We start from the raw sequence: 24,837 nt of genomic DNA on the forward strand, positions 1-24,837 counted from the left end.
GAGGCTGATACTAAGCACTATCTAGTAGCTTAGTTGTTTCAGGAGATACGGTTCAGTATCATTTTTGCATTGATGTAGCTTCCACAGTAAATTCATTTGTTGGAGCATTTCTAGGTCTATGAGTGTAGCATTTCCTATCACAAATGGAGTTTGAATTCCAAATCAATTAGGAAATTACTGAACCAAATATGTCTGCGTGTGTGCATGTATACATATACTGTATATATGTATGTATATTTTTAATAAGACCTCTTTCCTAAGCTAAGTAATTGTTATCTAGAAAGAACAGAAATAGAAATGTTATCAATATAAGAAACATTTGAAAATAGGTTTTGTATTATATTGAAATCATCAACAATAGAATTACTGAGGATTGAAATGTGAAGCTGAATTGATAAAATCCCCAGAATATGAAATCCTAGGTGAATAGTTAAATCTGAGATATAGACCCACTCATGGGTCTGCAGACAAAACACATAGCCCCTACCTTAAAGAACTTAGTTTGCTGCAAAAAAACACTGATGATCTTGCTAGAATATAGACTGTTCTGCTGTAACAGTCCTAGCACTTTGCTCTTGAAAGTAGGTCTAGTAGCCTGGTTATTGCAGATTTTACCGAAATGCCCCAAATGGTTGTTGTAGTGGAGAATATGAGGCCAGTTATTGTGAATGTGGGTTGAATACTGGGGTCTTGTAGAGGGCATTGGCGGCTTGTCCGTATTCCCAAGGCCAGTCACTGTGCATGTGACATCACATGCTTTCATGTGATGCGCTGATCTACTGCAAATCTGGAAAGCTTCCATTTGAAATTCCAATTTAATGGAATTTGTGCTGCAGAACAGAAAATTCAGTCAGTCGCCCTGTGAGGAGGTATGCGGACACAGCCAGTAGAGCTGCAGTTCAGCTTGGATCATACACAGCAAGATGTATGGAAGAAAAGTGTTTGGGCCACTAATATTTGGTAAGATAATGGTAACTATGTAGCAGAGGCTTTTGTCACAAATTTGTTTTCATGTGTTTTGAAGTTTGATCCTTGTTAGCTGATGCATATTAACTCCTGCACTCCTCTACTTACTTACTCTATTCTTGAACTTACAGTAAGTTAATCTGGATAAGAGCATCAGCCAGAAATGTAAATATAATGTAAATGTGTGTGTTTAGGTATTCTGAGTAGCGACTGTGTGGTGGAATCAGATGAGGCCAGGTATTGAGGGCTTGTCTTGGATTTGTGTTGACAGTAGAACTGTGTGATTTGGGTTCTCCTGTGAAGGGGGTGTGTAGCTTAACTGGCTGAATGGAGAGAGGTGTGAGGAGTGTGTGTTGTGTCTCATGTTGAGATATACAGTTGGTTAGGCTACATTTGGAGGAACACATGGTTGTGGCTCACATAATATTACTTGCTTGGAGGCGCTCTATGATCAGATTTTATCGTATCAGTAGGACTTTTTAAGGCCTGCGAGCCACATGAGTCCACATGGCAAATTAACTATCACACATTTTATATGGACTGCAATAAGCTTTGACCATAACTTAGGTGATTGGAGTAGTAGTTAGTTTTGTTTATTGCGATGGACTTTGTTGTAATTGTTTCATGGCCTAAAAGTTATAATCATGTCAACTAAGGCTTTATAAAGGAGTCTTTTTTCACATCTCACTGTATTTGTGTCTTTGTTAGTATTCTAACACTTCCATCACACTGGCCCTAACAGTTTGTTAGATGTGATCTCACTCATCTTACTTGAGTTAGTTGAGCATAAGAGTGGATGGTGAGACACTTCTGACAGTGACAGATAAAATACCAACAGACTTTATGTGATCATCACTGAACAAAATTTAGCTGCAATTTCTGTAATCTTGTAGAATTTTTTGAATATGCATGTAATGTAGTATCACTGGAAAAGTAGACTTGTTTTGTTTCATCTGAGACTGAGATGAACTCTGAGGTCACTGGTGCTCCCGGAAGTGATCCTGTCCCCATACACTCTGGTTTACTTCTTTGTTGGTTTGTTTGTTTTTCTCCTCATGAAGGCCAATATCTTAATTATACAGAGAATTTTGGGTGTATGTGCACAGACATGTTACAAATTTCAGTACATTTCAGCGTACCAAAACATTCACTGTTCTGAACCACTTCCCATTTTAAGAGGTTTAGTTAACTTGTATAGCTACTGAAATCCTGAAAAGCAGCCTTGTGATTTCTTTTTAAATGTCTTCCTCCTCCTCTCTCGTAGCTCAGACATGAGTGGGGCCAGTAACACTCTGGCGAGGGAGTTCCTGACTGATGTACATCAGCTTTGCAGCGCAGTGGCCCAGAGAGCAGAGGCACGGGAAGAGGATGAGGAGGAAAGTCACATGGTGGCACTGGGCGAGTACCTGGTCAGGGGGCGGGGCTTCCTGTTGCTCAGCACCCTGGACTCCATCATTGACCAGGTGAGATTCTTAAATGCCACGAAATGATTTTTAATTCATATATTCAACATATTAATTTTTTAAAATTCAGTAGTTCAATATGAGCATAACAAATTTCTTCAATCTCTTTCCACAAAATTTTAGTTTGCAGACAGGGATTTCAATAGAAACACAATGAAAGCACATAACAAATAAAATATATCATACAGACAAACATCAGATGATAAGACCAGAGAGGGAGTTAATATCTACAGCCCAATAAAAAGTCACTCTTCAGTCCCTTGTTCTTTTACATGGAAGTTTCGGCTCTCTGACACCCAGAGGGCTTCAACTCAAACTGTCCATTAAGGGAAGGAACCAGGGCAGGAAGAATGACACTAGCCTTCCTCACCACATGCCTGTTAAAGATTTCACAGTGTTTTCTCTGTATTCATTTAGCAGTGGTGCACCACCATAGCAAAGAAGTTACACCACTGCTAGAAGAAATGTGAAATTAAAGTTAGCATTGTAATTTAGTCTTACTATCACCTAAAACTAAAATGTGTTGTACAAATGTTTGAGAAGTAGTGATTTTATTATGATTAAAATACATTTTTAAAACAGCTTCAACTTGAAACATAACTTACACCCAAACAGCGACAGATATGGAGCAAAACTAGATGTATCCCCCCGAGCACCACAGCTGCATACAATTGCAGAGGAAACACTGATTTGTGCCTGGGTCACACCAAAACCCAAACAATGGGTTGGTTGTTATTTTACATATTCGATTTGTCAGAAGTTATTGGTCTCATCAGCAGAATTACAATATATGTTGTAGTATAGTGTACTGTATACACTAAAAAGCCAAGAAATGTGCCTTTAAATGCACCACAAGACAAATGTATAATAATACAAATAATAACACTGGATCACAGACACAACAAAAAAGAATTGAGACCACAGAAAATGCAGCTTTCATTTTGCATTTAACTGAATGGCTTCTACAGATATGGTTTGGACTTGGTTTGGTATGATATTGATGGAAATACCATGTAGGGCAAAGGCAGCCATTCTATTTCTTAACACCGCTATTTGTCTATCTGTGACAGTGAGTTGTAAGCATGCTATTTAGGTGACCATGTTAAATGATAGGAATGGGTTCGTCCACAGAGGCAGGTATTGTTCCCTCTTAACTGGGACCAGGCTCTGACTGACCCCACTGTCTTCTCTGCCTACACATTGACTTGACCAGCAGAGCCCAGGGCATGCACCAGTTGTACAGTGCACCCAGTGTGCTTATGTGTTGATATGTGTCGAAATCTGCTCTGTGAAATGGCCAGTGCATTTGGGTATAAATATATGTGTCGATCAGGGCGGACTGGTTAAATAAGATTGGCATTCTGACAAGGAATCAATCAGCCATGTCTGCCTTTGGATCTGCTGTCATAATTGATCAGCTCGTAAAAGGCTTTATAGGCTCCAACGGGAAAGATGTGTCCTCTTGGAAGTCGGGTTCATTGGCCCCCTGTCTCGTTAGCATTCAATCTTGTTAGCTTCAAAAAGAGAAGAGACTTTTTCTGAGTTACGTATTCCTCAAATCTGGCGCCAAAGCTTACCCTCTGTCTAGAACACTGTGCATATCTCTCAAGCCCTTTAGTCAGACCTGAGTAAAGCATGCAGTATCTAGCAGGTAATGATGGCAAGAAAATCTGTCCGCTAAGCATGGCAAATCAGTTATGATTAGAGGATATCCAAATCAGAAAATAACGGTTTGGGTGATTCCTTGTGGTTCCTGAACCATTTTCAGAAAGGAGTGCTGCTTGCTTATGAGCAAGTACTGCTTGTGCCATCTTTTAATTCACAGTGTCACTAAGCCCTGTTTAACAGAGAAAAGTATGTCATCCTCTGACTTGAAGTAGCAAATGCATTTTTGAATGAAAAATTGTAATATGATGGATGTGATCCTGTTTGTTAACGTCCACATGGTATAGAAGTGTTAATATCTTTTAGCTCATTTCACACACATTATTGTCTCTCTTTCAACAAGAGCCTTTAGTAGAGATGTTTAATACATTCATGTGGAATTGTGTTAGCACAAGCTCCAGCTGTGTGTCATTACAGCTGTGATCTGAGATGGAGTCAGGCCTTTGTATGAAGTGTCAGCCAGGGCCAGAGCCTTTGTTCTCAAACATTTCTTTGTAGATGGGATATAAGAACCTTTTTATAGCAAAAGATGGTTTCTAATTATAAACTTAGTGTTTGAATTTTTGAATAAATTCTACTTCCTGAGTTGACTAAGTTGAAAGTGAATTAATGCCACCCTAGCATCAACAATTGCTGTGATAATCCCACTTATAACTTGTTTACCAGCATCACACTATGTCTGAATATGTTTCAGAGCACATGCAGTTCAGCTGCATTAAAGAGCAAGAGTGAAACTGTGAGCATGAGCGAGCTTGTTAGCTTGTTCATCCTGCATGTTAGATGGGTTTGTTCCACTAACACTCTGACTCTAACCACTAGTTCTGGCACTGATAGGATGACTCAGGGCCATCTCACCATACCTTCCTGTAAGTAAGGGTGACAAAACACGCATTCATTATACCAGACAAACTACTGAATGCGTAACCAGGGTTCCTGTGGTCATGAAAAACTCGAAACCCCTGGAAATATAAAAAAGAATATGCATAAAAAGTTTTGGAAATGACTTGGAAATATATTCAGTCTGGTTTTTTTTTCCCAACAAGCCAAGTGTTAAATGTCGAGTTGATTGTTGTTATCTCCGGGTACCTTTTTGAAAGAATAATAATCCTACAACCCTAACAAAAATTGTGCTATATATCATGGAGTAGTGATGGAAAAGTTGTGGTATTTGACTAGCAAATATATGCAGGAATCCTGCTAATGTACACAATTTAAACATAATACTGGCCATGCTGTACATTTATCCTGAACTAAAATAAAATAATGAATTTAATACAGGTTAATTTGGGGGGTGTTATTTGGTAGTAGGATATATACTGTGTTTTGGTGCTTGCAGTCCAGCAAGCTGATTGTTTTTAATTCACACATGAAGGAGCAGATTCTCTCTCTGCTGTGAGGAATGCCCTGGATAGCAGTTGGATCCTCGAGGTCCGGGAACTTTATTCAGGGAAAAGCTGTCATGCAGATGCTACATTGCCCACAGTGCTGTCTGACACTGGCCTGAGCATTTGCATTGAAAATCAAGAAAACCTATCCTTGGAATCATCTATGGTCATGAAAGTCCTGGAAATAGAATATGCAAATTGTACTCTCCAGGGCTGAAAAGAATTTTGGAAAATGAAAAAACTCAAGCAAATCCTAATGTGACGGATAGCTCTTTAATGAAAGTAGTGAAAAGCAGAGTGGCATTTCTATTGCGAACTGTCTTGAGTCTGGACTGGAGTGCGTCTTGGTAGGAGCGTCACAATGTGACGTGAAAGTGTGAACGAAGGGAGAGAGCAGGGAGAAGTTTCTAGATAACCTCAGTGTGTTTGGTTCCACTCTCAGGAGCTGACCTGCCGGGAGGAGCTGCTCACCTTGCTGCTGTCTCTGCTACCACTGGTCTGGAAAATCCCTGTGCAGGAGGAAAAAGCCCCAGGTCAGTAGCCAAAAATACACATCTATTGCTCGTTAAAGTTAATGGCGTGGATCTGCTCGACCAACAGAATGTACTTCACACCTCCCAGCTGTAATGACATGTGACTACTTCTTATTCCTGGCCTGTAACTAATGATAACGATTTCCATATTTCACCTCATGAGTGTAAAAGCCCAGTCCTGCACAGCAAACTGTAATAATGTCAGAATAACAGTAATGCAGACTGCATTTCATAGGCCAGTAATGTGCTCTATTGTTATTTATTTATATGTTTATTATTTGTTTCCATTGTTAATGTAAAAAATACAGTATCGTTTGCATAATACATCACCAATTATTGGCGTCAAAGCAACATCTCACCATTAGAGTTGATGTGAAGGCACTAAAATGTATTGCCATTATGCTCATTGCTTCTGGCTGTGAACAGTGTTTGTGTGGTGCAATTATCAAATGACTCATTTTTAATGATGTTGTATTATTTTACTTGATGCACACTGCACACAATGTGCCCTGCTCATTTTCAGATGGGTGAATCAGTTGTTCACCATTTTAACCATTGTCACCATTTTTGTAAAGCCTAGTGTGACAAACAGAAGCAGTCACACACAGGAGACTAGTGGTTCTAGTGGCCAGTGACCCCAGGATGACACCGGTATTTAGTGTAGGAGTGCTAATCTTACCTAACATGGACCCTAGACATTTTTACTTTAATGAATTCCTTCTTGTGTTCACTGAATGTTTTTTTAACAAACAAGGATTAGCTGCTCTCATGTAAATAAGCTTTACATTACTTATCTTACACCTTCAAAGTTTGTATTTTGTAAATGGTTTGAAAGTTTGTGAGGCTGGTGTTGAAAAATTTGCATATTAAATCTCAAGTCCTAAAATGTGACATTAACAGACATTATCCCAATTGTGACTTGACAGTGTACAATTTAAATTTGTTGGGATTTAAAATGTAATAAATGAATCTGTAAAATGAAGAGGAACAAATGTGTTCAGGACATGCAGGGACTTTTTTGTGTGGTGACATTAAAACCCATTATTGATTAGGGTAATTGATTAAGGACTGACTGACTTACTGTTGTATTCAAATCTCATTTTCATGATGGGTTATTATTCAGGCACTGATACAAAAATTCACTGAGAACCAAAACTGAAGTACATCTAGAATAACCCACCACTAGCTTTTGTGAAGCTGACAGATGTTTTTGTGTGTTGACAGATTTCACCCTGCCATCCCTGCTGGAAGTGTTCCTTAGCCGGGAGGTGAAGGCCGTCCCTCTCAGAGCAGGACAGAAGACTGGCACAGATGCACAGAACTCTGGGAAGAGGTCGCATGTTGGCAGCGGCACCTGGAAGTCACGGAGGTCGCGCAGGACAGCTCAGAGATACTCGGTGAGGGATGCTCGCAAGTCCCAGCTTTCTACCTCAGATTCAGACGCCAACTTGGAAGACAAAGCTGCCCCGGGTGGCGCAAGGAGCCGAAGATCACATGGCTCCACCATCCGAGTGAGCTGTCAACATCATCGTTCAGAAGCCCCACAGTTACCATCCACCACCGCCCCAGAAACCATGAGTGCACCATACCCCCATCCCCGAGCCCCGGGGTCCCAGACATTGGACACTGAAACCTTGACAGACCCAGCTGCTATGTCAATTTTCAACCGCATGGAGAACTCGCCCTTTGACCTCTGCCATGTGTTGCTTTCCCTACTGGAGAAGGTGTGTAAGTTTGACATGAGCATCAACCACAACCCCGGCCTGGCTGTCAGCGTAGTACCTACTCTCACTGAGATCCTGACTGAGTTTGGAGATTGCTGTGGGCCAGGGGGAGGGGGAGGAGGAGGAGCAGGGGCGGAGGAGCTGGCTGGAGGCTGGACGGAGGAGCCCATCGCCCTGGTCCAGAGGATGCTGCTACGCACCATCTTGCACCTGATGTCAGTGGACGTGAGTCAGAGTGAAACCCTCCCAGATAGCCTGAGACGCAGCCTGACAGATCTGCTCCGAGCCACCCTTAAAATACGCAGCTGCCTAGACAGGCAGGCTAACCCTTTTGCTCCTCGGCCCAAGAAGACCCTGCAGGAGGTCCAGGATGACTTTTCTTTCTCCCGCTATCGCCACAGGGCCTTGCTGCTGCCAGAGCTTCTGGAGGGGGTACTACAGGTGCTGCTGGGTTGCCTGCAGGCCTCCACCCCCAACCCCTTCTTCTTTAGCCAGGCGCTGGAGCTCATCCATGAGTTTGTCCAGCACCGTGGCCTGGAGCTGTTTGAGGCTACAGTGCTGCGGCTGGAGGGGCTCGGCAGGGCCAGGGATTCAGAGGTGGGAGGTGAGGCTTCGGAGAGGCTGCGTGGTCTCATTGCAGGGGTCCTCAAGATCATCAGTGCTGTCAAGAAAGCCAAGTCGGAACAGCTGCATCAGTCGGTGTGCGCCCGCCGACGCCACCGTCGCTGTGAATATTCCCACTTCCTGCATCACCACAGAGACCTCTCTGGTCTGCCCGTCTCCGCTTTCAAGCAGGCTGCTCGACGCAACCCTTTTGAAGAGGAGGGGGAAGGCAAGGAGGGGATGGAGAGCGATGGGGTGCGTTACCCTGAGCGCTGCTGCTGCCTGGCTGCCTGTGCCCACCAATGTCTGCGGCTGCTGCAGCGCCTTTCTCCCAGCGGGCCCGCTGTTTTGCAGGTCCTGGCTGGGGTGCAGGCTGTCGGAATCTGCTGCTGCATGGACCCCCGCTCAGTGGTGGGACCTCTGCTACATGCCTTCCAAGCTCCGGGTCTGCGCAGTTACCAGGCCCACGTTCTGAGTGTCCTGGGCAGACTGATCCTGGACCAGCTTGGTGGGGGGCAACCCTCAGAGAAGGCCAAGCTGGCCTCGTGTAACATCTGCACTCTGGACAGCAGCCAGCTGCCAGGCCTGGAGGAGACGCTGCAGCACGGGGAGCCTTCTGTCGCCTCCCCCAGCCTGTCGTACCGATCCCAGGGTATTCTGCCAAGTGGAGGGGGGGCAGAGGACATGCTGTGGAAGTGGGACGCCCTGGAGGCCTACCAGGAGCTAGTGTTTGGCGAGGACTGGCAGCTGAGTCAGCAGATAGCTGGCCATGTATGCCATCTGACCCTGCGGGGCAATGCTGTAGTGCAGTGGCAGCTCTACACACACATCTTCAACCCTGTGCTGCAGAGAGGGGTGGAGCTGGCCCACCATGCCCAACAGCTGGGGGTCTCTACTGTCTGTACTCAGGTCTGCAGCTACCACACCCAATGCCTGCCTGTGGAGGTGTTACTCATATACCTACAGACATTACCTGCACTCCTCAAGTCAAGGTGAGCTGTTTTACGTCTGTTTAAAATGTGTTTTTCCTTGTTTTCCTTATGATCATCTCTCTCTTGTTCAGTGGTAATTTTGTCAGTATTTCAGGGTTTTGCATATAGCATTAGACTGCATTTTAGTCTTTTGCCAAAAATGTTTATTAGATTTTGTTTTGTAGCTAGCAGCTACACTTCTTCATATCTAAACAATTTATCACAGTTCTTGGCAAGTAAATGGGCATCGGCATCAATAAAGTACATGTTTACAGCCAGCCAGCAGTCTATGATCTCTCTCTGTGCACAACTGATAGGTTGTTTGTTGGAGAGCCGAGAGGGGTGGAGTCTGATATGCTATCAGATCACATCTCTCAAATTGGCTGAAGGCAAAAAAACACCCTGATATGATTTCATGTAAAACCCCAGCTCAAGCAGATTGAATGTCCAGTAGTCTCTTAATACATTTTTTCTTGTCACTTTTTAGTTAAAAAAGAACTGACAAATAATTTGTCTAATCATTGTTTGAATTTCATGGCATCCAGTTTTGTCATGTAGAATTGGATATTGAGTATTTTGTCAGAATTTATGTAATGAGTTGCTCTGACATGAAGCAATTATAATCAGCCAACTCAAAGTTGGACACCTAATCCAATCCACGCCGACATTGTTTGTCATCAGATCTGTCTCTCCAAGTCATTGCTAATTGATGCTATTAAATTATTTATCACAGCCTTTGTGAACTGAGAGAGATGGAAGATTATTGACTGTTTATGTAACATGGGTCATAGATACAGTAGTCTCTGGCAAAAGCAGGTAAAAATAGAAAAATAGGTAGAAATTTAACAAAATGCTGGCCACAAATGAAGAATTTACATAATATTAATATAATTTTGGCATGATTATAATCAAAAGAATATAGAGTTCCTTGGTTTGAGACATGTTATCCGCAGTAGGCTGATTGATTTCCTCCTTAAAATGCAGAATATTTTTTCTGCTCTCTGCAGGCTTTGACAGGCTTTCAAGCTCTTTACAGCTGTGATGTTTCATCTAAACCCTTTCAAAAGGCACATTTCCCTTTCACTGAATTTTTAAGTCCTTATGACTATGCAAAAGGAAACATTACACAAATCTCATATTCAGATCAATCTCACATTCAGAGATAATCAGCTGTATTCATCCAGGAACCTCTATCACACCTTAACATTGTAACTGTTCCCCTATTCCTGTTCCTATTTTCAATGTGGTTTGGTTCAAACACCAAGCTAATGATGCTGCAGTGCACACTCAGGTTGCAGTAGATGTTTGCAAATTGTACACATGTACTGTATATGCTTAAAAAATTGTAACTCACTCAGTTGCATACATGTGGAAGCCCCTGATACATTTAGCAGTACATTGTTACTTGATGTTGTGCGCTTTTGTGTTTCCTAAGCGAGCCTTTGGGTGTTGGTGTTCTTGATTAAAGTATGGATGGAAATTTTAAATAATTTCCACAGATCATTACATTATTCAAAGGAATAGTTAACCCCAAAATGAAAATTCAGTCATTATCTACTCACCCCCATGTCAATTGAAACTCCATTCAAGTTTGTAGGACCACTAAACACACCCTGTAGTTAGCCCCTGTAGCTCCATCTCAGTCTTCTTGCAAACTATTGAAGTTAATGGGGCCATCATTTTATTGTGATCTATTCATTTAAATGATTGAATCAACAAATCCAACAGAATAGTCATTTTTACACATCCATTTCATACATCGTATGCATTGATTGAAAAGCATGCACCCATTTGCCAACAGCAAAGGAGAAAAGACATTGACCATAATCTGGAGTTACGTGAATGAAAAAGTGAACAGAGGGCTGAAGTAAGCCACTTTATTAGACTAAAGCTACCAAGCTGCTGCTTATGACCAATAATAATTTTCACAGTGTCAGCAGGAAAAATAAATTCTCTAGACCTTTTTTGTTGTTTCATGATAATTTAGTAGAAAAGTAGCTGGACATTATCTGCGATCTTGCTTGGTTCATCATCTTTGGCTGATTGATCCACATTGTAAAGTCATTCTCAAGCATTCTGCATCACATAATTCCACCTCATTTTTCAGATGAGAGCATTAACTATGCAGGCTAATGGCCAATCCTCCTTATGCACTTGCACACCACTAATGAAGAGAGGAAATGTAATGAAAAAGAGGGATTAATTAACTTTGCACCAAATTAGTTGAAGGTAGAAGAAAGAGTTTGAATTAGGGGGATATTCAACAGGAAAGGGAGCGAGACAAGTTAATCTATTGTGCAATAAACTATTACATGCAGTGAGCCCAAAGCTTCAGCTAAATGTCTGTTTCAATTTCTCAAAAGGTCAGTTTGTCATGCCTATACCTAGATTAAAGTGAAACATGTTTGTTTATATTAGTCAGCTGATAATGTCAGTACAATTTTGAGTCTAGCTTTCTTTTACCAAATATTCCTCTGACCTTGGTGGCTCAGAACTTACGCAATATTCCTTTGAAGTAATTTCCCCCCGCACTCTGATAAAGAGGATTTTATTATTTATCTCTGCCTCAATACTGTTTGTACTCTGGTATAAACACATTTAAAAGGGTAAAATATAATTTTTGTTTTTTTGACTTCACATCTACCTGCCCTATTATTAATCCCTCCCTTGGCCAATAGAGTACAAATACATAGCTGTATTCTTCCTGATCGTAATGCTTGTATCAATGAATATTATAGTGCACTAATAGGTGAAACTTATATTCATTGGAAAGTGGGACTTATCAGTTTCTTATTGTGATGACTGATTGTAGTGTTGTTTGATTTCTCTTTATATTCTGCTTTGCTCTGGCTTAGGTTTTGATGTTTTCTGTTGCAGGGTGATCAGAGACCTTTTCATCAGCTGCAATGGGCTGAACCAGGTGACTGAGCTCATCTACCTGGACCAGACGCGCTCTTGGGCTTTGAAGGTGTTTGAGACCCTGATACTAGGCATTGGAGACCAGCAGGCTGATGGAGTGCTTCAAGAGCTGGAGAGTGCTGATGCCCAAGAAAGAGAGGCTATTTTGGGCCTTGCTGAGGAACTGGGGTCCCGAGGGGCTGGAGAGGGCCCGCAGAGCCTCAGCAAGTTCTATGAAGGCCTAAAGGAGGCGTGCCCCCGTCGTAGGAGCAGGACTGGGCCAGGGCCCGGACCAGGGCGCAGCCGGGCAGAGACCCACCTCAACACCATCAACCTTTTCCTGTGCGTGGCTTTCCTCTGTGTCAGCAAGGAAGCCGACTCCGACCGTGACTCGGCCAATGACTCTGAGGACACGTCGGGTTACGACAGCACAGCCAGCGAACCCCTGGGTGGGCGGCTGCCTTGCCTGTCCCCTGACAGCGTGGTGCTGCCCTCCAAAGAGCAGGTGCGCCGGGCCGCAGACGTTTGGTCAGTGTGTCGTTGGATCTACCTGTCCAGCCCAGTGTTCCAGAGGCAGTTCTTCAAGCTTGGAGGCCTGGACGTATGCTCGCGCCTCATGGCCATGGTTATTCAGAAACTCACCTGTAAGACCAAGGATGGGAAAGCCAAGAAGAAGAGGGATGGTAAGGGCAAGGCCAGCCCATCAAACCCCGAGTCCCCAGCCCCAGCCACCGCTCCAGCTGAGCCCGGCTCTACCTCACTGGGACTGGAGGAAACGACTCACGACACAGCAGACACTCTCAGCACTGGCCCAGCTGAGGGAAGGACCAAAGATCCAGCAAAGAAGCTCGAGGAGGAGTGGCCACTGCAAAGTATTCGTCTCCTCGAGGCCCTGTTGGCTATTTGTCTACACAGCGCTAACTCAGCCCTGCAGAGGATAGAGCCTGAACTTTCCTTTCAGGTTTGTCATTTCATACTGTAAGGAGCTCACACTAAAATCACATTGTTTTGTATAAAGCTCAACCACAAGAATCAACCACAAAATACAGCTTTTACCCCAGCCTCATTTGATGTATTCTTGTCTCCCTTTGTCTACAGCTGCAGTCGGTGGAGGAGACCCTGTGCGAGGTGAGAGACCAGCTCTCTCGCTCAGGGGTGGTGAACTCTGACCTTGCCGTGCCTCTGTTTGACTCTCTGCTGAGAGTGGCCCAGGCCGAGGTGTCCTCCTGCCCTGATCCCACAGAGGAGAAGCCAGATAGGGTGAGTCCTGACTTGGGATGAGTGCATTTACCTACGCCTTTATATCCTCATGTTATTTGAGATACTCATGTATCAAGAGGCAACTTCAGGTCAGCCAGTCAGGCATCAGACACTTGATTCCTTTACACCTAGGCACTATCCAACTTCATGGTTTACAGCACTTATGATGAAAGTAGGTTGAAACGCACACCAGTATTAGTAGGGTGCTGGCTCACAGGAACAGAAATTCTAAGTAAAAAATTGTAGCCGCACTCCCATACCCTGACGAAGACAGTGTTGCTGTCGAAATGTTGTTTTTTTAAACAATAAAGAATTCTATGGCAGTGCGGCTACAATTTTACTTTGAATTACAGCACTTATGAACATAATTTCTACAAATCATGTTTATTGTTTCTTGAACAGTATCTGCAGCACTCAAAGGAATCTTCACACATCTCCCACAGTCCTCTTCTCATAATCAGAAAGAGTCTTTGACTACTGTAACATATCTACCAAAATGTAGGACTTCACAACCCTTTCTGACATGGATTTTCAGATATTTGACTTTATTACATTGCAACTGTTCTGTTGCTCTGGTAATATTCGGAAATGTCTGTTTATTCATGTGTACGGGTATGAGGATACTATGAAAAGCTTGTCCCAAAGGCGTATTTTGTAGAATGTAAAGGCCTTGAGGTGTGTGAACAGCAATGTTTGTCTTCACACAACTGGTTTTTGCAGCTTATGCAATGACTATTTACTTCTGGAATCTACTTTCAAGCTTGTATAATATGCATTACATTACAGTCTAAAGAAGTTGGTCAGAAAAGTGGTTTTGGGGAAAAGAAAGTTGGAATTATTGGATGTAATTGCTTAGCCTAGCGAACTAGACCTCCTCCTAAAGTGACTCAGTCTAGAAACCTGAGACAGAGCTTAACAATGTGCTGTAATAGGAATGCGGTCAACCTCTGACTGTTAAATTTTGTTGGTTGCCAGATATGTCACTCAAACGAGGGTAGGTAGTGTCATTAACAGCGGATTAACGAAGTGACGCTCCCCATTAATTTGAATGAGAGCACACATAGAAGTTTTGCATAGGATTGTGGGTAGGTGAGCGGCCAGAATTTGCAAGCTTAGTGATGGGGAGGAGCAGACATTTTGGCTACTTAACACAAATTTTCAAGCGGCCAATGCAGGTGTTAACCAATCAGTTGAAGAGTGGGTGTCTGTATGTTCACGAAACATCACAAAACTAGTTCCGCCTGTCATTTTTTCCTCTCAATAGAATGGAGGAGAAGTTAATTATTGCCGTGTCTAGTCACCCCATTTTATGTAACGCATCTTTGGCTGAACACTGTGACAAAATAAAAAGAGCAGTGGTGTGGAGGACAGTGTCTCAAATCGTGGGTGTAGACGTAAATATTGATGTCCCTCGTTTGGACCTAGTAGTGGACGCATTCATAAGCGAGCTTGGCCTTGTTTTGAAAGCCGAGCAGTTTGTCCATGTTCCTTTTTAAAAGATGTTTTACATGTTGTAAAGTACCATTTAGTTTCAAGTTCTGCCCGTACAATTTACATAAGCTTTTACAAATTGAATCAGCTGTAATGTTGGTAAATCAGAAAGAAAATGCTCCGATCACAACAACACCCGCCTCCTCAATAGTGATGCTATCGCTGTAAGCAGAAAGTCCCCAGCCTCATTGGGTCAAAGAGTCTGGTTAGGACTAGGCAAGTAATTACTTACTTATGTAGGGAAATTCTAACAGTAAGGACAAAATGATGTAAAAGAACAGTCTGTTTTTTTTCTTGGCTGAATCATCTGATTTTTTGGCTGAAGTCCTCACTGACTCGCAGCCTGGTAGTGGGTGTCTCCTGTCTTGGAGCCTTAGATGTGTTTTCCACAAGTCTTAAAATGCCTGTCTGACTAAGCCTCTTCCAACATTGAGGATTTAGGTGTTTATATAATAGATTTACCTATTTCTTAGAAGCTTAGTTCTTTCTCAATGAGTGCAGCAGTCTATGCAATTCACTTGACCATTACAACTATGTGCCAAGAAGCTGGAAGGTTAGGGTTTCAGCACAAAGTTTGTCTATGGAAGGACCAATTCTTTGAAATGTTCAATTCACCTGCAATTGAATATCAAAGCTGTCTAGTTTTCTGTTAAAAGGGGCAGGGGTGTGTATTATAGTAAGCCTCTGCTTTGAATCATGAAACAATAAACGGTTTAGCGGGTGAGTGTGCTTACTGGAGTGCATGTGTTTGTGTGTGTTTGTGTGTGTCTGCCTTTATGTGCACATAGATGACTGACTGACTAAACACTTAAAGGAACTGGGCTGTGTGAGTGCAGTGCAAGTCAGCTGATATTTGTCTTATGACCAAAATCATGTACTTTTTTTTGTTCTGTCACTTGAAAACATTTTGTTGGCAATTCTTTTGCTGCATTAGTAGTGGGATTGCTGCTCGTCATGCTGAGTACAGTGTAGCATTACATTCTTAGTCAAGTTTTAGGTTTTTCCAAAGAGATATCTGGCACTACATTAGCACATGTAGACGTCTTTTTTTTACTGGATGGGGTAAGCTTCTGCAAAACTAATCCCATTTTACCAGTTGCTCTAATGTTACTCAGATAATGGTCATGGTTTGGTTGTATTTTTCAGTGGTTTGTGTTAGATTTAAATTTAAATCTCTCTCTCTCTCTCTCTCTCTCTCTCGCTCTCTCTCTCTCTCTCTCTCTCTCACTCTCTCTGTCTGTCTCTCTCTCTCTCTCTCTCCGTCTCTCTCCCTCCCTTTCTGTCAGAAGCTACAGGTGTTGGTGGAGGGTGTGGCCCCGGCGGGCGATCTGTCTGAGGAGGTAGACGAGGCGCAGAGCTGTGGCGTCAAGCCCCCGGGGGAGGAGGAGGGCTACGACGCAGACAGCGAAAGCAACCCCGAGGACATGGCCAAGCAGGAAGAGGGTAGGTCCACACTTACTGCTGCACGTCACACACACACACACACACCTACTCCCATTTACTCCTTATAAATAGCTAATGTACACACCTCACCATTCTAATTCTAAAACTAGCTTAGACTGGTTTAATCTAATGAGGGGAGGGCGTCTCTGAACAGATAATCGCTATTACTGCACTCTACTGTACTGTGACTTGTAGTGTTTGCTTTACTTTTAAGTCTTTCTCCTGTACGTCCGTAGCAATTTAATCTTTTCAACCGTTTTACTTGCCTAGGGCTATTTTAAGAACACTGCAAATCACATTTCACTTATGTACTCGGTCTTATCTATGTTGGTGATAAATTTCAGCGGTCTGATCTTGATAGATTGAGAGGTCATGTGTTCGTCTCGACCTCTGAAGCAGCTGATGATTTAGCCTTGGGAAACCATGACTGTTTACTCTCTCCCGCCGTTGAAATGATCATTCAACCTATTTGAGAAGCGTTCCTTCACGTCTTTCACTGGGAAGGTTTTATGTTCAATAGCTTTGCGGTTTCAGAAAGTAGACGATTTGCAGTGTAAAAGCAGGTAAAGATTAGTAGTCCCCTAAGAAAACACCATAACAGATTTCTTTGGTCTTCTTTGGAGGGCAATGACCCCAACTTACTGGTTTTCCATGGCAGAAAAAGGAGTGAGCACTTCTTTCTCAAGGTTTCCTCTTGGGTGAGCGATGTTCTCCTCTCTGGTGTACCAGGTTAAGAACATGTCCATTACCCCCTTTTACGTTTTCATGTCTTCAGAATAGAGTCATTGTTTTACTCTTTGCATGATGTGAGGAAACTGCCCTCTGTGGCCTCATGAGCTGGATCTTGTGACTTGCGTAGTATTTTATACGTGCGCGCGCACATACACACACACACACACACACACACACACACACACACATACCTCAGTTTTTCTGCACTCTCATTTTTCAATTTTGCTCCTGTCAGGTCAGATTTTAATTGCGAGTGAGCAGTGTGATGGTTTTATTGGTATTGTATTTTACATTATGTTGTGAGCACAGCCTGTCACAGAATCTAAGAAATGTGGAAAAAGAACTCAACACTTATGTTTCTCTGATTTTGACCTATTTATACACAAGCCTAAGAGAATGAAACAACATTTCCTTGGTAGAATTTTGGTGTCTAGTTTAATGTCTTGTCTTGGTGCCTAATTATAGGTTTTGGTCTAGTGTTCCTTCAGAATATTGATTGTGTACCTTATTTGTGTTCAGTGGTTTCAGGGTAGCTTAAAGGTTTATTTTCTCAGAGTGAATAGCAGACCAGTAGCTAGACTGTAACTGTATTCACACTTGTCAACGGCTCATATTCACTTATATAACCTATGGTAAGTAGTAAATTTGATTTATTTATGAAATCCAGATTGAATTTATTTCCCCAAAATAGAGTGGAAAATGACAGGCTGTGGGATTTTGGTTTCTGGCGATTATATTTGAATGCCAGCCCAAACACAGGCATTTAAATTTAGCACAAAAATGAATTATTGTGATGTTAAGAGAGACAAGGATGTTGGAAGTTGTTATACTCATTTTTGGTTATATTTACAGAATGCAATATGTATTTGTGTGTGTGCGTGTTTGAAACGGAGAGGAACTGTGTGTGAGCGCATAGGGAGAGAAAGAGCTTTGTTAATAAAAGGAGGTCCCAGAAGCCGCGTGAGAGCCTGCTGGGCTGCTCTCCTGTAAATCATGAGGGGGACTCCCATGCTGCTCTGAGGCTGAGCGCAGCGCTGAGGCTAATTCATTTTTACGAGCTGCCTCCGAGATGGGAGGCTGGAGCGAGGCTGAACTAAAGCAGGGAATGCCTGTGGAACATGAAGCTGTTTAAGCAACACAGCCTGCCTGTATGTGTTTCTGTGTTGGCATGTATGTGCAGCGTGGCAGCGCATCAACGTGCCAGCTAGCGTGAAGTTTATCCTCTCTCCGTGTGTGTGTGTGTGTGTGTGTGTGTCTTGTTTTGTCTTAGATCTCACCCTGGTGTCTGTGGTTGCTCCCACAGGAGTGAAGGTGGAGTCCGCCGTGCTGCATGACTTCGGGGCGGTGGCGGACAGCCCCAGGCGTGGCGTGCTGCTCTTCCCAGAGATCTGCACCATGGAGCTGCAGCTGCTGGCCAGCGGCTCCCCGGACCTGGAGGTCCTGAGCCACGTGTTCCACAGCCTGCTGGGGGCGGTCCGCGCCAACCGCCGCAATGCTGCCCTACTCTATGACCAGGTCAGACTGACTGCTTCTTAATGGCCTCATTATTCAGTATTTCTCCTTAAATTTCCGAACTGTGCTCCGAAGTATATGGCTGACCCCATGCTCTGGTCCTCACAGGGCGGAGTCAAAACCATCCTGTCTGGCTTCCACAACATCCTCAGCCAAACAGACCCCTCCTTTAAAGGTTCGTTATTTGTTAAAGGTTATTTTTTCTTTGTCTGCCATTGTAGAATGTTGTCATGCACAATCTCCAAGTAGGGCTGGGCGATATTGACAAAATCAAATATCACAATATTTTAAACCGAATACCTCGATATCGATAATGTGACAATATTTTGGGGATGAGCATTCGTGCTTTCAAAAGATATTTACACCCATGAAAATTTTGAAAATTATTAATGATCATTAGTAATCAGTAATGTGTAATCAGTAATAAGTAATGTGGATGTGATGAGCAGGTTAAGGCAATCATTCTTCATTTTACTCAGCCAGAACAGGCTAATAAGTTCAGAAAATGTTATCACTTTACTGTAACGGAGCATTTAAGACCAGGAAGAAGTAACATTTAAGTTATTTCACAATATTATGATAACCAAAATCCCAGACGATATCAAGTCTCACATCACGATAACGATATTATACGATATATCGCCTAGCCCTATCTAAGGCAACAAAATAGGGTGCACACAATTTTCCCAATCATCAATGTATCAAGTTCTCTTTGGATGTGCTTATTCAAGTCTATGGCCTATTTTTTTGTTTTTATGTTAAGTAGCAGTAAGGGCCCATGCGGGTTCTGCTTTGTGGTTTACATTTGGATAACTGACAGGGTTGCTGACAGGCAATATTGCATTTATGTTGTTAGTGTTTCTGCGTGTGGTGTTCTGTTGCATGCCCAAGTGAATGAAATCTGTTTACGTAATCTGCTCTTCATTGGTCTATTCAGATTGCCAGACTGTGCTAGTGGAGCTGCTGGTTGCCATGGTGAGCCAGCGAATGACAGCAGAGGAACTGGCTCTATTGATTCGCCTCTTTCTGGAGAAGACCCCTCCTACCGTAAATAGCAAACCCTATCAGTCACTCAACAATGCACCGCTAGCTTATGTTCATGGTGTTTACACTGATAACTGTCATAAATGATGGTACTCTCGAATATTCTGCATGCATACAATACGCACATATACATATTTGTCAGACATTCTCTCTGTTTAACAATCTTTTTTCTCCCTGGCTCTTTAAAACTCATCAACACATAATGCCCTCCTGGGACCACTTCATTCCACATACAATTAGCACCAATGTGCTGGGAACAAATGTGATGCTACAGCTTATTACCACAGGTCTGTTTTTAATTGGAATCTGGCAACAGGCCTTATTAATAACCTGTCTCCAAGAAATAAGGTTTTTAAGGGGAAGAGAGGGGTTATTTTTAAGTATGTGAACATGACACGTGACCCATGTTTTCAGTCTCCTCTACTTTATTGTTTTATGATATGAATATGAGACACATCTGTGGTTCTCGTGGCCAAATGTGATTGTGTTGCCCTTTCTGTACTGCTTCCCAAGTTTTCTATTTGTTTAGATACAGTGTATTTTGCCATGACCATCTGTAATGCTTATGGTGTGTTTATCTACATGCTACGTGCTTTGATGCAGAGCTTCTTTGTACATTTGAACTGTACATTTTAACACTGTTGTAACACTGTTGCATTGTACTTGACTTTCCTTGTTGACTTTATCCCACAGAACCAAAAACTTCCAAAACTGACTGACTTGAGATGTTGATGTTTAGACGTACACAGACAGCACAGATCTGTCAAGAGTTTGCTCTATCATATCTAAGATGATAACGGCAATTTCTCTCAACTCCCATTTCCTTTGTTACCTGCCAGGAGATCTTACTGAAGGGCATCCTACAGATTGTCGAAGCCAACATGGATATGGAACCTCTTCACTTCCTGACCTTTCCCATAGTCCTCGGGGCTGCCACGCCGGCAGGGACGTCCCCCGGCTCCAGACAGAATGGTGCTGCGGGGGGGAAAGGTGTGGGGTTGCTCTGGAAGGGCAAACTGTCTCCCGGGCGCAGAGAGGGCGATGCCGAGTCCCGACCAAGCCACCTACGTACCTCCCCCTGGCACGTCTCCCCTCTCCACCTGCCCCTGGTAGGGCAGAACTGCTGGCCCCACATGGCCAGTGGCTTCAGCGCCTCTATGTGGCTGAGGGTGGCAGAGCCAGAGGAGAAGGACGGGGACAAAGACAAGGGTGAGAAACAGCTGCTTCACCTGTGTCAGAGCTTGTACTTTTGGCGTCCATAGATGCAAACTGATTTTGAGATTCTCTCGTCATTGTGTTCCAGAGGAGGGGAAGCCTCCTTCGGTTGAGCCCCACCACAGCACCTCTCAGGCTGGGCAGAGAGTGGTAGAGGAAGGCCTTATGCATGTCATTTCCATGGGCTCCAAGGCGCTGATGCTTCAGGTGTGGGCTGACTTTGCTACAGGGTCACTCACATTCAGGTGAGCTCCAGAGGAGATTACAGCGTCAGAGATGTGTGTGAAGAATAGCGTTGCGTACACTACTGCTTGTTCAATGACTTAACTTGAAGCATGTTAATGTACTCTTTCCTCAGGATTTGTATAGACCCTAACGACGAGATAAAAGCAGGGCTGTTGGCGCAGGCAGACTCTGGTGAGGGGCTGCTCAGGCCGGGACAGTGGCAGCACCTTGGTCTCACGTATACCCAACAGCCAGAGGGCAAGAAGAACATCCACGGCCGCCTGGTGGTCTGGGTGTGTGGAGTGAGGTGAGGGACATGTATAATAACAAGAATGAGAATTGATTTTTATAGCGCTTTTCTAAACAGTGTAACTAAGTGCTTCCCAAACAATAAAACAGTAATAAATATCAATAACATAAATATTGCAAACTTAAAGGCCTGCTTTGAAAAGGCCTTCATCAAATGCTTATCCGGCTCTTTGGTTTTAAATCTGATTGATGTATAGGTGGATGATAAGCTTTACTTTTAGATAATTAAATGCATCTCTAGTGTAGACTGATACTGTTTTCTCTGGCCTCCTTGCCTCAGGAAATGCGAGGTCTCTCTGGACTACACCTTACCCAGGAAATCCAGTCTATCATCTGACAGCAACAAGACCTTCTGTATGTTGGGCCACTGTATGCCGTCCTCCGAGGAGCTGCTGAAGCAGGGAGGACGATGGAGCATGGGCACTGTTCTCCTCTTCAATGGTAGGAATCTCCTGTCATGTTATTCAGGCTGTAATCAGGCTTTCATAAGCTTAATCCCAGTCAGGCCAACCTCTATTCCCTCTTTAACTCTAAATGCACACTTGCCATCTGGCTTAATCCCTTTTATCATTTTATCTACGGTATATGGCCTCAATGCTGCGCCCTGGTGGTAAATAGATAACAGTTTTCTTTCTCATATATACAGTATACTGTACCTAAAAGGTTTGTAGTGCAGCTATGTTTTGCAAGCCTATCCAGGGTCTAGTGGCTGTATAAGGCTGCTGGTAGTGTGATGTGCAGCGTGCTGTAGATTCTCAGCATTCTCTCGGGAGACATCCTGAATACTTCTCTTGTTGCCTCTAATTGGCTGTGAATGGTTTGTGTCTAGGCAGTCTCAACCTGTGAACCCGACTGATGTCATTAGACAGGCTAAAGCCTCTCTGTTGTCATTGGAATTCATAGCTGCTTGCAATTTCTTCTTGGAAAACAAGGACTGCTAGGTTCACCAGAGTTTCTTGAAAACAAGAAATAAAACATCAAGGTGCACCCTGGTGCCTCATGGGTCTAACTATGCATCACATACTGCTGGAGATGTTATTAAATTATGGGTTATGGATGAAATACTATAAATCGTTAATTTATAGGGTTGAGTCAGGCTCCAGTTAAGTTGTTGCATTTCTCTCTGTTGTTTCTCTGCCCAGTAAAGAAAATATCCACAATGTCATGGTATCTCTTAACAGAGGGAAGAACAGCCCACTCTTCTGGAAAGTAGAAAAAATAACACAGCATCAATCTGCATGCTACAGCAGATTGCAGTTTTCTAATGTTTGTCACATTAAGACAAGAGATTCTAACTATGTCCTCCTCTGTGCTTGCCTCTATATTTCAGGGTCTAGAATAGCATCTGAGGAGGCCTTCTACCTATACGCCAGCGGGCCGGACCTTACCTCCATCATGCCCTGCAAGTACGGCAAGCCCAATGGGACATTCTCCAAGTATGTTACTCAGGAAGGGCTAAAGTGTGAGCATGTACGAGAGCTTCTGATGAAGAACAAGGATGTGGACACAACAGCACTGGTTGTAAGTCTTTTTTTATTATACCTAATCCTATCTTTACTTTACATTAGACATCAGCTGAATAAATGTGTGCACATCCCAACACAAAACAGCTAATTGTGGAAAAAACAGACGAAGAACAGAGAAGAATTGCTATCTTGTCACTGTCGCTTCACCTTTTCCCAATCCTTGTATGTCAAATGTGTTAAAATACAGATTCACATTGTTCTTAATCCCAGTACTTGTATTTTGTGATTCAAGTGAACCATTAGCATAGTAGATCATTACTATTTCTCTATTTTATTGTTTCTGTTTCTGGTGCATGCATAATGCACTCTTCCAATTAGTTGTCATTGATGATTTTGCACTGAAGGAAGTAATTTTTTTCCAATCGTAAAAGCTATTACAGTTGAGCTACAGCAATTTACAGCAAATTGTTTTTCTCCCATTAAAAGTTAGTGGCTGTGTTGATAACAGCTCTACTGATAAGGAAGACAGAAAGGAAGAAAGACAGAATGAATGATTTCCCCTCCCCACATCTTTGTAACTTCCCACCTGTACTCTAACCAGATCTGTATCCTTTTCATCCCACTCACTACTGTTTTGTTATCTCTAGGACTCAAAAGGCCTTTTGATACTGCACTTAGCGCAGGCTTAAATCCATGCTAGAAATTGTAGCCCTGGGCTAAAGGGGTCCTTGCTCCAGGCGAATTCAGAGTTCACACTAAGTCATTGTAAAAGAAGATTATCCTAGACTTTAGCCCAAGGCTAGTTTTTCTGGCCAAGCAAAAGAAGTCAAGGCTGATTGATGCAGTGTGAAAAAAATAGGATTTAAAAAATAGCTTTGGGCCAACCTAGCCTAAAGCCAAAGATAAGCCTGGTCTAAAAATGTGCAGTGGGGAAAGTGAGGGATACTATTGTGATAAATATATGTTTATTTTACCATTTCTATAGTGTAAATCAACTAAATACCTAATATTGCAAATGATTTAAAATTAGAGGATGAAGGGTTTGAAAGATGAATATCTTGTTTCTCATGCATCTGATTCTGTTTCTGCCTGTGCAGGAGAGCTTGGCAGTGGTGTACGCCCCTAGCAGTCCCAGAGTCTACACTATCTATGAGCCTGTAATCAGACTGAAGGGCCAGGCCAAGACGGTGGTCACCCAGCGCCCTTTCAGCTCCAAGGAGGTGCAGAGTGTTGCCCTGGAGCCCCACTCTCTCCGGGGGCTGCTCCCCACTGAACCCCAGGGCCTGCAGAGCGTCCTGCACAAGATTGGAGGAACAGGAAACTTTGTCTTCCTCTTTGCACAGGTATGATGCTCCGTGCTATTTATGAGACTCCATAGTCAGTTGGATGTAGCAGAATGTATTTTACGACTCATACACTCATTGCATCAGCTGGTTGTTTTCAGCTGTTCTTCTCCACAGCAAGCCCAACTGTAGTGGACACCAGACTGTTTTTAGACTTACTTGAGCTGAAAAACAACATAAACTAACCAGGAAGGAATATATTTTCTAGGTCATGGAAGTGCTCCGACTTAGTTATGGAATGCCATGGAAAAGTCATGGACTTTTACACCAGGGCCACAGTGGGAACCCTGTATGTTTATTTTGAAGTCTAGACTCTGCTTCATGCAAATATTTATTAAGGTATGCTATGAGCTACAAGCATCGCAAGACATTTCATTCTCAAGCCCAAAAGCAAACAACAAAGCAGTATTATTATTCCAGTATTTTGCATGGTGATATATTGCCTCTTATTACTTCTCTATTCTAAAAATGTGACTTCATTGATTGTGTCAAATACAAGCCACCGTCTTCAAGGGGACAGGAGGGGTGGGGTGGGGGGGTCAGAGACTTGTGTAGGAGGAGAAAGGTTCTATCAGTGTTGTTGCGATTA

The 24,837-nt window shown here is 43.0% G+C and overlaps 1 protein-coding gene across 1 annotated transcript in view; it reads left to right on the top strand.

The window, feature by feature from the left end:
* Positions 1 to 24,837, top strand: part of lyst (lysosomal trafficking regulator) — a 62,187-nt gene that overhangs the window by 13,989 nt on the left and 23,361 nt on the right. The window contains exons 3-18 of the mRNA XM_071894394.2: positions 2,231 to 2,429; positions 5,922 to 6,012; positions 7,237 to 9,331; positions 10,124 to 10,126; positions 12,188 to 13,169; positions 13,307 to 13,468; positions 16,246 to 16,402; positions 18,438 to 18,649; positions 18,755 to 18,821; positions 19,584 to 19,693; positions 20,530 to 20,899; positions 20,994 to 21,150; positions 21,264 to 21,437; positions 21,720 to 21,880; positions 22,770 to 22,960; positions 24,003 to 24,248. Coding sequence (XP_071750495.2) covers positions 2,231 to 2,429; positions 5,922 to 6,012; positions 7,237 to 9,331; positions 10,124 to 10,126; positions 12,188 to 13,169; positions 13,307 to 13,468; positions 16,246 to 16,402; positions 18,438 to 18,649; positions 18,755 to 18,821; positions 19,584 to 19,693; positions 20,530 to 20,899; positions 20,994 to 21,150; positions 21,264 to 21,437; positions 21,720 to 21,880; positions 22,770 to 22,960; positions 24,003 to 24,248 — 5,377 coding nt within the window. The remainder of the gene's footprint in view (positions 1 to 2,230; positions 2,430 to 5,921; positions 6,013 to 7,236; positions 9,332 to 10,123; positions 10,127 to 12,187; positions 13,170 to 13,306; positions 13,469 to 16,245; positions 16,403 to 18,437; positions 18,650 to 18,754; positions 18,822 to 19,583; positions 19,694 to 20,529; positions 20,900 to 20,993; positions 21,151 to 21,263; positions 21,438 to 21,719; positions 21,881 to 22,769; positions 22,961 to 24,002; positions 24,249 to 24,837) is intronic.

This window comes from Centroberyx gerrardi, chromosome 15 (genome assembly GCF_048128805.1).
Source record: "Centroberyx gerrardi isolate f3 chromosome 15, fCenGer3.hap1.cur.20231027, whole genome shotgun sequence".
NCBI lineage: Eukaryota > Metazoa > Chordata > Actinopteri > Beryciformes > Berycidae > Centroberyx > Centroberyx gerrardi.